The 13,518-nt window shown below is 42.2% G+C and overlaps 1 protein-coding gene across 3 annotated transcripts in view; it reads right to left on the bottom strand.

The window, feature by feature from the left end:
- The window catches only part of STX8 (syntaxin 8), a 226,082-nt gene that overhangs the window by 81,417 nt on the left and 131,147 nt on the right, over positions 1 to 13,518 (bottom strand). For 2 of the 3 annotated variants that reach the window (XM_014446422.2, XM_014446421.2), the window contains 2 exons: positions 8,356 to 8,457; positions 6,571 to 6,784 (listed from right to left, as the gene is read on the bottom strand). In XM_014446422.2, the coding sequence (XP_014301908.1) occupies positions 6,588 to 6,784; positions 8,356 to 8,457 (299 nt within the window). In that variant the 3' untranslated portion in view covers positions 6,571 to 6,587. Of the gene's footprint in view, positions 1 to 6,570; positions 6,785 to 8,355; positions 8,458 to 13,518 lie in introns of those variants that run through there. The other variant, XM_006104043.2, reaches the window with a different exon arrangement.

Here is a 13,518-nt window from a genome sequence, read left to right as displayed (position 1 = left end):
GAGAGGCACTATTGGTATATTTCAGCAAGAACCTGTGGCTAATAGTTTAGGTGGGGTGTTCCTGATACATTACTGGAAAGTAGTTTGGTAATATGTATCAAAAGGCTTACCACTGCTCCCACCCTCTTTGGGAAATCTATCTGTAACTGACAACTTGTTTTATTTGTTCCCTAGGGGTTCAGATCTACCCCCCCCCCCATTTCCATGTTGAGGGAGCTCGCCTCAACAGGAGACCATGCGTTGCTTCCCACTCGGATGCCAGTGAGACCAGACTCCTCCTCTGCCCGCCCCTGGCAGTCAGGCCTGGCCATGCGGGCACTCCTCCTCCAGCAGGGGAGCAGAGACGCTGGCCTCACTCAGCGGCTCTGGATGCGGCACCCCGACCTCGCACTCCCAGGGACCCCTCAGGGACGCTGCTCAGATCCCTGGCCCTCCACTTCCTGTCACTTCTCTGAACCTCAAACAACTGTCTAATCGGGCCCCACTTTTATAAGACAGCCAATTCCAGTCTCTGGAAACATCCTGATAGGAAAAAACTCCTAAATATGGAAAAAGCTTTGTGCATGCAATGCAACATTATTTATACAGAAAAATGTGGAAATAATCTAAACTCCCCCAAACAAGTATTTAAGTCAATGATAGTACAGCCACTTGATAGAATAGCACTAATGGCACTAAAAGGAAATAGGTTTATAATAAAATGTTAAAAAAAATAGAGGGGTTTAAAAATACAGTATTATTGTACTCTTACAAAATATGGGAAGTACCAAAATATTGAGTATAAGTATCTTCTTAAATTTTTAATTATTTTTTAATTACAAAAGTAATTCAGATTTACTGCAAGATGTTCTAAAGAGACATAAAGCATTGGCCCTTCCTGTCACCAGCTCCAGCTGGCCTCCACGGCACCCTGAGTAACCACCTGCCTTAACTCCACCTGCCTCATGCTCTGCCCTCTACACAGCACTTCCTGGACCCTCTGTCTTCCCTCTCTCCCTCCGTCCTCGGGTGTCCCTCCATCCCTCTTTTAAGTGGGACTGCAGACCCTGCTTCTTTTGGTTTTGCCCTTTGCCAAAGCAGCTTCTATTCAGTCCTCAGACCCCTGCCCAGTGTTCTGTCCACTCGGAAACCTCTAGACCCCTCGGCTGACGTAGACCCTTTTCCTCCTGCGCCACATACTAATGCTTTATCAGGGTCCCTCCCATTTGCTCTAGTTCCCCGAGGGCAGGAACTGTGCTCTGTGTCCCTTTCAGCTCCGGTACCTCGCCCAATGCCGGACACTCAGATGGTGCCCAGTGACTGTGTTGGCACAGAGGAAGAAGGAAGGATGTGTGAACGGGCGAGGGAGCACGGTGCTGGAGGACAGTGTGGCTGGGAGGGCACACAGGCATTGGCAGTGGACTGGGCACTTCTCCAGAGAGACCGAATGAGCGAGGACACGGAAATGCAGACACCATGCCTGGGAAGAAAAGGGAGCTGAGGGGTTTAACTACATTATCTCAACAAAGGAGGACAAAAGAAAGAAGAAAAGGCAGGAAACAATAGCCAAGAAAGGTATTCTAGGGAAACAGTCAGATAAATAAAGGAGACTGCATGGTTATTCTTTTTCTTCAGATGAACTGTTTATGTTTGGGGAAGGGTTTTAAAAATAATCCCTTGAAAGATTAAACTGTCTCTAAGGTCAGTTAAACACACCAGGCTGCTTAGAGCTGTTTCCTACCCATGTTGTACTGGGCTCCCAGGAGCTAACCTAAGAGAGAATGTGTTCAGTGAGATACAAACCAGGCAGCACGGCCACCACCCGCATGCGCCCCTGGGGGGCTCCCACTAATTCCATGATGGGGAATGGGCTTCGGCTACAAAATTCCAAATTTCAGTCTCAGTTGATTTTTAATCAACTCTGTTTCTAGCCATTGCTAACCTCGTAGCTCCAGAATATCCCGGTATAACTTACTCAAGGTGCCACCGTTCTCCTTAAAGGCCCCTGTACACTGCTTCAAACAGAGCCTCTGAGTCTTATCTCCTGAGGCGGCTCTAGGCAACCGATTTAACTTCCATTTTTAACACAGCCGGCTTTTATTAAGGACTCTCTAGGACCAGTCACTATGCCACCAACTTGTTCTCACGAGTCTGCAGAATAACCACGGGTACTAGCAACTGTTACCCGAATTTTAGAGAGAAGGCAGCTGAGACGGAGGGCAAACGGCTCCACCCAGGTTGTAAGTGGCAGAGCCCGAACTGTGGCCGGGTCTGTCCGGCTGCGGGCCCACACCCCCGTGCTCATCTTCACGGCGGGGCTGCTCCAGCTCCTATGGCACCACACTCCGAGGAGCTGAAGGCAAACGCGTGGTTCCGGGATGAGAAAGTGTTTAATGCAAATGGAGTCGGGCTGATTTCTAACCACATCACTGAAACCTTGCTAAACTCACAATCCATGTGCTTAGACAACATTACGTAATAGTCAGTGTGCTGAGAGGCACACTGTCCCTCAGCCTGAGTCATTCAGGACTCGTCGTCTGGCCCCTCACAATTGCCTGTCCCTCAGACGCAGACGGGGCTCTATTTTGAATTCTAATGAGAACGAGGCACACTGAATATTTAAACTGCAATTACAAAGATCCTGCTTTTGCACAGATGTTCTCACTCCAAGTAAGAGACCTGAAAATACACATAGGTACCAACAGAAAATATCAGTCTAATTTACATTTAGAAGCTGGAAAAAAGACAATATTGTTTTCTATTTGATGCTATCATTGAGGTAGGGGTGGGTGAAGGGAGGGGAAAAAAAAACCATGCAAAGATCTCGGGAAAAATGTTAAAGCCCGGGCTCCGAGCGAGAGGTTCACAAAGAGGTGCTTGAATCCTTTGTTAACAACTGAACAAACAAATTCATCACCAGGCCCTTCTGTGTGGCCCCCTTGCAATCCAGTCTGTACTTATAACTAGAAATTTCCTCACTGCGAAAGCATCTATGACTGATGTATCCGATCAGCAAGGAAGATACGCTGAGGGCAGGGAAACAAAAGATCATTTCACGGTTCGCAATCTATTTTCGCAGTCCCTTAAGTAAAACGACGTGCCGGCTGCTCTCGGTTAAACAGGAATAGCGTGCCCTGTGAGCAGCAAGCGAGCCACACAGGAGGGAGCCGCTTGATCCCCACCCCCCAAATAGTTAAGGTCTCTCTTGCTTATGTATATGATTGTGTTTACATATGAAACGATCAGTCTGGGCTTGCATTTGGGAAAAGCAGGTGATTAACTCCCTGCTCTGTCTTGAGTCTCCTGGACCAAGCCCCTGCCCCCAAAGGCCTTTCTTATTAAGACCGTCATTGAACTGCCATGGTATCTGGCTAGGCTCTTGTAAATGCCAGCACTAAGGAAGGGGCTATGGTTTATTCTTTTCTGATCTCTCTGGGTGATGCCCTCTTCAGCTGGTATGAAATACGTCCATTGAGTTTTTAATATCAGTTGTTTTTTATATCTAGAAGTTCTACTTGGTCCCTTTTCAAATGTACTATGTCACTCTATATAGTCTCCTATTCTCTGAAGATCCTTTCAAGCTTGTCATTTCTTTCTTTAAATATGATAAGCACAATTGATGTTGTAATCGTGTCTGATAATCGAGCACTGCAAGGCTGTGCAGACTGGTTTCTGTGGTCTGTTGCTGGTCCTGGCCCGTATTATTCTGTTCCATGTATCCTAGGTATCTTTGACTATGTGCTGGTCATTGCACTGCAAAATTTTTTTTTGGTTGAATCCTAGCGACCGAGTATAAATATGTCTTTCTCCAAGGAGGCTTTTCATTGTTTTTGCCAAGTACCTGGAGCTATTACAGGTGAATCTGTCTCAAACCAAATTCAGGGTCTGAGGTTTCCTGGCCTTGCTGAGTATGGATACCCCGGGTGCAAACCAGAGGAGGGCCTTTTTGTGCCATACCTGTCAGGAAACATAGGTTTTTCTTTTGTTTTTCTTCTATTGTGTTCAGTGCCAAGGCTGCCTTCTCTACAATTCTCAAAGGCAAGTTTCCTTCTGGTTCACTTCTATCCCAGGGTGTAGGCTCTTAGGGGCCCAGTCATCATCATCATCATCATCATCATCATCTTCTGTTACATTTCCAGTTTAGAGTGAGCCAGGGACTTCACTTTTACTTTGCTTGCCTGTCCCTCTCAGGCTGTGGAAGTCCCTGACTCCTGCCTGCAAAAGGGCTCTATCAGATAAGAAAATAAGACCCTAGACCAGTGATGGCGAACCTATGACACGCGTGTCAGAGGTGACACGCGAACTCATTTTTTTGGTTGATTTTTCTTTGTTAAATGGCATTTAAATATATAAAATAAATATCAGAAATATAAGTCTTTGTTTTACTATGGTTGCAAATATCAAAAAATTTCTATATGTAACACGGCACCAGAGTTAAGTTAGGGTTTTTCAAAATGCTGACACGCCGAGCTCAAAAGGTTCGCCATCACTGCCCTAGACAGGACCTATGAGTTTAGAGGCTGGAAGCAAAACAACAGGTCAGGCTATGGTGGTTCCTCAGAAAAATGAAACACCATTTGATGCAGCAAGTCCACTGTGGGTATATGCACAGAATATAGGCTTGACCCAACACTAGTGCACTCATGGTCACAGTGGCATTATTCATAATAGTCAGAGTCCACTAACAAAGAAATAGACAAAATGTAGTATATACATTCAATGGAACATTATCCAGCTTTAAAAAAAAGGGGGGGAAGGAGATTCTGACACATGCTACAAAGTAGAGGAATATTGAAGACATTATGCTCAATGAAATAAGCCAGATTCAAAGGATGAATACTGTGTGATTTCACTTACAGAGGGTCTTAGAATAGAGACAGAGAGTAGGATGGTAATTGACAGGGGCCATGGGAGGGGGGATGGGGAGTTAGTGTTTAATGGGGATAGAGCTCCAGTTTGGGATGGTGAAAAGTTCTGGAGACGATGCTGGTGATGCTGGCAGAACCACGTCAATGTGCTTAGCACTGAAAATAGTTGCAATGGTAAATTTTATGGTATGTGTATTTTACCACAATAAAACAAAGTTTTTAAATAAAAGGTCTGGCTAATTTTGCCAAGGGCTGCTAGACCTACTCAACAAATCCCACAACATGCCTTGTGTTCAAAGGCTTAATACTGACCAATGGAATCTCAGAAGTTAATTGCTGGGTGTCACAAATACAAGTCTGACCCCCCCTAGAGCTCCGGAGGCCACAGGCTGAGCCTGCAGGATTGTGGGAAAACTCGCACTGCTTGTCAACAAGCACATACATAATTACACGTTTCCCTTAAAAATATAAGTGCAGTACGTTTTCCTTGAGAGGTATCAGGCATCAGAAATGGTATAGGGGTAGTTATTTGGTGTTGAGCTACAACATTAATGGAGCTGCTAAGTAAATATTAGGGGAAAATTGAAGGGATAAAAGAAACAAATCTCTCTAAAGTATTTCCATTGGAAGAATAACGAAATTTCTTCTTTCAGTACCTGACACTGTTGTCCTGTTGCATCTCCCTTCTGAGTCACAACATGTAATTCTGTTATAGATAATATGTTAAATGTAATATATACCTACTATATAACCACTATATAACAAATTACTAAATATAAATGAGGCATGAGATAAATTTACAGTTAACATATTTTAAGATACCATGTTTTAAAAACATAAACATGCATTTCAGTAATTCTAGTAATCTCTAAATTTCTTCTATTTAAAAAAATGTAACAGAGTTCAACTCAGAAGGTTTTATGGAAATTTCTGAGTATAAAAACTAACACTAGGTAATAACATAATTAAAGAAGTGGCAACAGTAGACTCTGTGACTCTATGAATGGCACATACTGAGGCCACTACATTGCAAATACAAAACTTATCAATTTGTCTATGGATATGTTCATTCCAAAATAATAGCAACATGATTGCTCATCATATAAAAAAAGACCTTGGGAAAGTTATCCCTCAATTGGGAAGAGTCTTCCCCCTTCACACATACATGACAATGCCTCATGCTTGCTCGTTGCTTACTATGTGCCAAACACTGCTCTAAGTGCTATCTATAATAATAAAAGCGTAATATTAGACAGGACGAAGCCGGGGCTGCGAGGAAAGCCCCGGTTCCGGGTGCCAGAGGGAAGCCGGTGCCGGCAGCCGGGGGAAGGAAGGCCTACTCTTACACGATTTTCGTGCATCGGGCCTCTATATATCTAGATATCTGTATCTGTATCCTCTACCTCAATATCAGCTATAACTTGTATCTTTATATTAATTCATTTATTCCTTACAACAACCCTCTCATCCCCATTGCAAAGATGAGAAGCCCGAGGCAAAGGTGAGCATGGGCTTCCCCAGGTCATACAGCTGGTGAGTGGCAAAGCTGGGTGCACATTCCGGCTCCGGAGCCTGCTACCCACTGTGCTCTCGGGCCTCTCTACATAAACAGGGAAATTCAGGGAAGATGGGCAGCATCACACACGTTCCAGATTCTATAGCGTTTAATTCTATAATCAGATCATCCACTTTTCACCGCTGAGGAAACCAACGCTCAGCAGGATTAAGTTTATACAGAAATCAAAGAGGATCAGAGAGGCAGGTGGGAGCGGACCCACATCTCTCTGCCTCCCAGGTTTCAGGGTCATGTGCAGAGAAGAAGTTATGTGAAAAGGCTGGGAAGACACCGTGGAGGCGGCTGGGCATCTGGCAGGAAGAAGGAAGCTCATGCCTCAGGAACAGAAGCACAGAGTGGGTTGGCGTCTGATGGATGAGAACTGGGGGTGGGGGGAGCAGAACAGGTGAGAAGAGGGAAGCAGGTCGGCCCCTCAGTTTCCCTTCTCCTGAGGATCTGGGTCGCTAGCTGCCTGGTCCTGCCTCAGCCTGTGCTAGACTTCCGCTTAACCAGTAAGTAACACGGGGTGGACGGCCATGCTTCTTAAGGTGAGGTCTCAGGTGACCCTTGCACAGAGGTCTCTGTTCTAAAACGAGGAAGATCAGAGGGATCCATTATATTTTTCCTGTTGAAAGGGCTACAAGTTAGGCTAAGCATGTCCCCGAATCAATAGTTGCTTGTCATGCTGTATTTCCATCTCTATATATAAAAGCCTAAGTGACCGATGACCAGCCGACCGGCCAGTAGCTATGATGTGCACTGACCACCAGGGGGCAGATGCTCAACACAGGAGCTGCCCCCTGGTGGTCAGTGCACTCCCACAGTGGAAGTGCTACTGGCGAGCTCAGCTGTGGCAGCACAAGCCTCTCCTGCGGACACTCTCCCTGTGCACCCGAGCTGCGGTGGTGGCAGGCACAGTGGGGCCAGGATGAGCAGGAGCGATGCCCCGCCTGGGCTCAGGCTCCTCCCTGGCCGCCTGCTGCTTTGCACACTACTTCGTGCTGTGCGGGATTGACGCAGACAGTGGGCTGGAGCCTGACAAGCTGGTGGGTAAGGCCAGGCTGCAGCAGTGCAGAGTTCCACTGATCCCCGCAGGCCAGGCCAAGGGACCCCACCAGTGCATGAATCCGTGCACCAGGCCTCTAGTTTACAATAAAAGCATCAGCTCGATAAACTTGGTGCAGCTTTGCGGGATGGAGCACCAGCGACAATCACTGTGACTGCCCCACTGTCCCCACCGCATATGAGCACCGACCTCTGTCTGACAAGGCACAGGACGCAGGCCGCGTGTAACGTAAACCGCATGAAATCTGCATCAGAACCTCGAAGAACACCAAGTACCTGCATCAGAACTGCTTGGGATTCCTGTTACATAGCGAACGCCCTTGAACCCTGACCTGTGCCCACTCAATCAGCCTTGAAATCACTCCGAGTGACCCTCATCTTGGCATGTGAACCCCCATTTTACTTACAAGGTATTAAGAAGTAAAATGATTGCCGAAGATGACATCACCAAATACAGGATTCGAACTCACTTGAGCTTCAGAACCTGGGCTCGTGTCTGCTCAGGAGTTCTACCTTCAACAACTAAGCTTTGATTCCATTACAACAAGGCACAGCAGTGAACGAGATGGCCTTGAAAACCCAGAGCTCCACCACCACCAATCCGCACGCTGTCACACAGCTTCCCAAAGGATTATGCTCTACAAGCACACAGAAAGGTTCCTTCTTTTAAATTTTAAAAAATCAATGCGTTTTACTTCCCCTGAACTCATAACAACTCATTTCAGTTGAGCAAGACCTGGGTTATCTGTTAGCAGTTTGTGCCTCATCCGATGGGGCTGCCGTTTTAGAAGCGCAGCCAAACCTGCAGTAATTAGACCAACGTGGGAAAGCCAAAGCAGAGGCGACCGCACACGGGCGAGGCGGCACCCTAACTGCACCCTCGCTCACCACAGGACGCTGACTTTCTGTCCACCAGAGTCACACGCCGGGTCTCAGTGCGGAGCCTCTCGTCTGTGTTCTCCACCAGGTTGGCGAGGTCATCGATGATCTCTACAAAGGAAAACAAAGATGCGCGGTTAATACTCCAAAATACCCTGGTCACGTCAACGCAGCAGAGCTGTGGGGGCCTTCCCAGGAGCAATTCTCCCGGTGCAGCCAGTGAAGAGGCAAAAACTCATGTGTGTTCTTTGAAAACTGCCATTTTGATTTTTAAAAAAGAGGGGGGCACTGGAGTGGTAAAGAACAACCTGGTTTAACACAATAGACAGAGGAGACACGTCACAAGTTCAGGGGGAAGGAAGCATGACCCCAGAGTGAACGCAGCCAAGCTGTCATTCACCTGCTCAAGGTGACAGGGCAGGAGACTTCCGGGACAACTGGGGTCCTTCTTAGAGAACTGCTTGATGGTGAAATCTAGTTACTGAGAATGGAGAAGCCAGAGACCCTGGCACAGAGGAGGGTGAGAATGGCATCCATCTGAATACTGAGCAGAGAAGAAACAGATGCGTGGATTAGGTTACAGAAAGGAGATGCGATTACCACTGGAAACCAGGATGCGCTGGGGGAGGGGAAAAGAAACTGAAGGTGCTATTCTTTATCACTCACAGCAGAGCCCTATTAAGCTGTTAAAAAGTAAGATATGTAGTAACTTATAGCTTTATAAAATCACTAAAGGTTCAGTATTTTATGAAATGTTAGATGGATTTTTTGGTAATTACTCTCTCATAAAGAATCCTTTATGTGGTCTGTCTTTTTATTTTTAACACTAATCTTTTAAGAGTGAAATTAAGCACTTCACATTTAAGATACCATATATATATAGTATGATTCTAATTATGTAAAAATATTTCGATCTATCTTTTTATCTATAAACCAAGAAGGATATATCTGGATTATTTCTAGGTGAGTAGACAGGACAAAAAGAATATAAATACCTAGATGGCAGACTTAAACCCAACTATATTAGTGGTCAGTTAAATATAAATGGACAAACTGCTCAATGAAAAGACAAAGAATGTCAGGCAGGCAAGATTTTTTAAAAAGACAACACAATTATGTGCTTTCACGAGAAACTCACTTTAAATATAAAGCATAGAAAGTGTTTGCGTGAGAAAGCTGGCATGGTTTTATTAATATTAGACCAGACAGACTTCAAGCCAAGGAGTATGATCAGATATAAAAAGGACATTTTCATCATCATGAAAGAACACATGTGACAAAAATGGGGAAATCCCTGGTGCCTGAATAATAAGGAAACTGCCCGTAAATAATCCATGGGATAAGAATCAAATCACAAAAGAACACAGAAAATGTTTTGAACTGAATGATAATGACAATCCAAAATAAAAGTTTGTGAAATGCAACTAAAGCAGTGCTGAGAGGGAACTTTATTGCTTTAAACACATATATTAGAAAAGAAGAAAGGTGTAAAAATCCATGATCGGACTAAAGGAGATAATCATATGATCATATCAATAAATGTATAAAAAGAATTAGACAAAATGCAGTGTTCATTCATAACACAAAATCTCAACAAAACAGGAATGAAAGGGAGCTGCTTCAACCTGATGAAGGACAGCTATGAAAAACTTAGAGGTAACATCACCCTTAATGGTGAACACTGAACACTTTCTCTAAGGTCAGGAACAGGCAAAGACATCTGCTCTGACAACCTTTGGTGAATATTTTATCAGAAGTCCTACACTGTTTAATGAGAAAAAAAAGGCAAAAAGATTTAAAAGGAAGATGTAAATATGTATACCTAACATGACTGTGTACATAGGGTAATCTATGAAATCTATCATAAAACCACTATAATAAGTTAATATAACAAGTCCACAGATACAAAATCAATTGTAAAGAGTAATATATTTCTATATAATAGTGACAAGCAACTGAAAAATAAAGTGAAAAGCAGTATCATTTAAAATAGCACCCAAAACTACATCACATACTAGAACTAAATCTAACAAAAAGTATGCAAGACCTCTATGCTGAAAACTAAAACATTGTGGGAGAAATCAAAGACCTAAATAGTTGGAGAGCTATACCATGTTCATGGATTGAAAGACTCAATATTTTAAAGTTATCTGTATATTCTCCTCAATTAATTTATAGATTTAGTGCAATTCCAATCAAAATTCTAGCAGGCTTTAAAAATGAAATTGGCAAGCCAATTTAAGATGTGCATGGAATGCAAGTGATTTAGAATTGCCAAAATAATCTTAACAAAGAAAAAATTCAAGATTTGTTATAAATATATAATAATCAAGATACTGTGGTATTGGAATATGTATAGACAAATTGATCAATGGAACAAAACAGAATCCAGAGATAGACCTTGTGGGGGTGTGTGTGTGCGTGTGCGCACATGCGCACAAGCACACACACCTACAGATGTATTCCATTAATTCTCAACAAAGTTGTCAATCACAAAATCAGTCAACTAGGGAAAGAAAGGTCTTTTCAACAAATGATGTTGTGACAACTGGATATCCGTATGGGGAAATGAAAATAATCATGACCTTTTCTTCCTACTATACAAAAAAAAATTGACTTGAGATGGTTCATAGATCTAACTGTAAAACCTAGAATTGTAAATCTTCTAGAAGAAAAAATAGGAAACATTCATGAACTAGGGTGGGCAAAAATTCTTGGACAGAACATAAAAAGGCTATTCACAAAAGACCAAAAAACTGTTCAACTGGACTTCATAAAAAATTTTTTTCTGCTCATCCAAGGATGCCATTAAGAAAATTAATAAACAAACTACAGGCTGGTAAATACTTACGGGCCATATATCTAAGTATTTGTATCTAGAATACATAAAGAACTCCTACATATTAACAGTGAATAAAGAACTCCTACATATTAACAGTGAAGACACCAAACAAACCTAATTTTAAAATAGGCAGAAGATCTGAACAGATGTTTGTAAAAGGAGATGTGCAAATGGCCAATATGCACATGAAGAGGAGCTCAGCGTCATTAGTCATTAGGGAGCTGCACATTCAAACCACGGCAAGTACTACTGCATACTTATCAGGGTGCTAAAATTAAACACAATACTAATTATTGGGGGAGATTTGGCACAAAGGTAATCGTAGGAGTGTTTGTCAGTTTAATCAAGTTAACCAGACACCGATCCAGAAATTGCACTCCTAAATATTGCCAAACAAAAATTTAAAAAGACCTGCCCAAAAATATACATAGCAGTCTTATTATATAAAACAAAAAAAAACTAGAAACAACCCCAATATCCATCAGTGTGAAGAATGAATAAGCAAATTGGGATTTGTCTGTACAATGGACTACTACTCAGCAATGAAAACAAAGAACTATTTATAAATACAACAACTGTATAAATCTCAAACTCATTTTGTTGGCTAAAATAAGAAAATAAAATCAATATGTACTTAGTGATTCTATGTATACAAAGTAGAAAGTTAAACCTAATCTATTGGATAGAAATCAGGAGGTAGTTGCCTCTGGGGGTAGAGGGATTGACTTAAAAGGGACATGAGAAATTTTCCAGATGATAGAAATGTTCTAAATAGTCACACAAATGTATACAGTTGTCAAAACACATAGAACTGAACACTAAATATCTGTGCATTTTGTTGTATATAAATTATACATCAATTAAAAATATAAATCAGAAAAAATAAAAGTTTACAATATTATGATATTCCTAAGATCTTTTCCGGAAGGAAGGAAGGCAGACAGGGGTACATACATGGATGCTGGAAAAACAAAGCAAATGATTATAACAAAATTTTAGAGCAGCAAGAGGTCATGGGATCATCTCATTGCTCCCTGCCTTTTAAGATACCCTGGCAGTGGGGTGGTTAATTTCTTGCTGAATACTCCCAGTGGCTGGTAACATGGAAACTCATGAGAAAATTAGCTCTATGGCTGAGCTGCAGGGTGACTAGTTATTGTAAGGTTCTGTGTATTGAGCTGAAAATCTGCCTACCTTCAAGGTCTACTTTAGTTATTGCTAGAACAACCCAAGTCCAGTGTTCTCCCACAAGACAGTTCCCCTCATATATCTCTTCTAGGCTAAAGACACTTAGCTCCAAACTTTAGCAGATCCTCGGAGGAAGGGATTTGTAGATTGGTGACACCTTGATGCTTTGGGCAAGGTATTCATCCTAAAATGTATGCAAAGACTCGGATACATGGGTTCAACTTTGTCTAGTCCGCAAAGAACACAGCTGAGTTTATTTTAATAGCACACATCCAAGTGGATATTTTTATGATCCATTCCTCATGTCCTATCAGGATATTCCACAGTAACACCTGTGCTTCCGATAGGTGCTTGGTTCATTGTTCTCACGCTACCAATTACGGTCAGAATTTCATGACACGCTCTATGCTGCAATATGTGACACAACACTCAGGCTTAATCAACCTCTGTCATGACGAGAAAGTCAAGCACAGAATAATCCTTGTCCCATGCTAAGTATGTCAGCTGTTATATATTCACTGTGTTTATAGATAGATTTTTAAAATCTGTAAGTATTCATAACTTAGAGGTCAATAAACTTTTTGTAGCAGATTAGCTCAGCAAAAATCAGTAATAAACACTGAGGAGTTACCTCTTCTGATTACTAGTTTGTTTTCTGTTTTTATTTCTTTTAAAAAAACCCTCTATTTTTAAGTTATGAAAGTTACTTAATTGAAGTTTATAAAGGAGAGGGGAGAAAAGTAAAATATTATCCAAATGCCCCGGTAACTACCTTTATGTGTTCCCTTCTAAGATTTTCCATAAACACATATTGTTCATAAACACAAACAGTGAACAAAGAGTTTTTCTTGTAGGTATTAGTTGAACGCCCTCTATTTCCTATACTTGCAATATGTAAGTCTTTTGCCCCCATGAACATATCATTTGTACTTTTTCATGCTGCTATACCTCCTTCAGTTATCATTTCTAATGGTTATCCATTAAATAAACATTCATTCAAAGTGTGAAATACTTAGAATGCTTCTCTATTTCTACATGAGTCAATGAATTCTTTCCTCTATTATCATTTTCCTTCTCTTGTATCATTTCCTGAAGTTAACAAAGTGTGATTATGATGGCTGCATGGGCTTTGAAGCACAGTG

Source organism: Myotis lucifugus, unplaced genomic scaffold (assembly GCF_000147115.1).
Source record: "Myotis lucifugus unplaced genomic scaffold, Myoluc2.0 scaffold_538, whole genome shotgun sequence".
NCBI lineage: Eukaryota > Metazoa > Chordata > Mammalia > Chiroptera > Vespertilionidae > Myotis > Myotis lucifugus.
The sequence above is the reverse complement of the archived record's forward strand: the minus strand, read 5'-3'. Positions and strand labels throughout refer to the sequence as shown.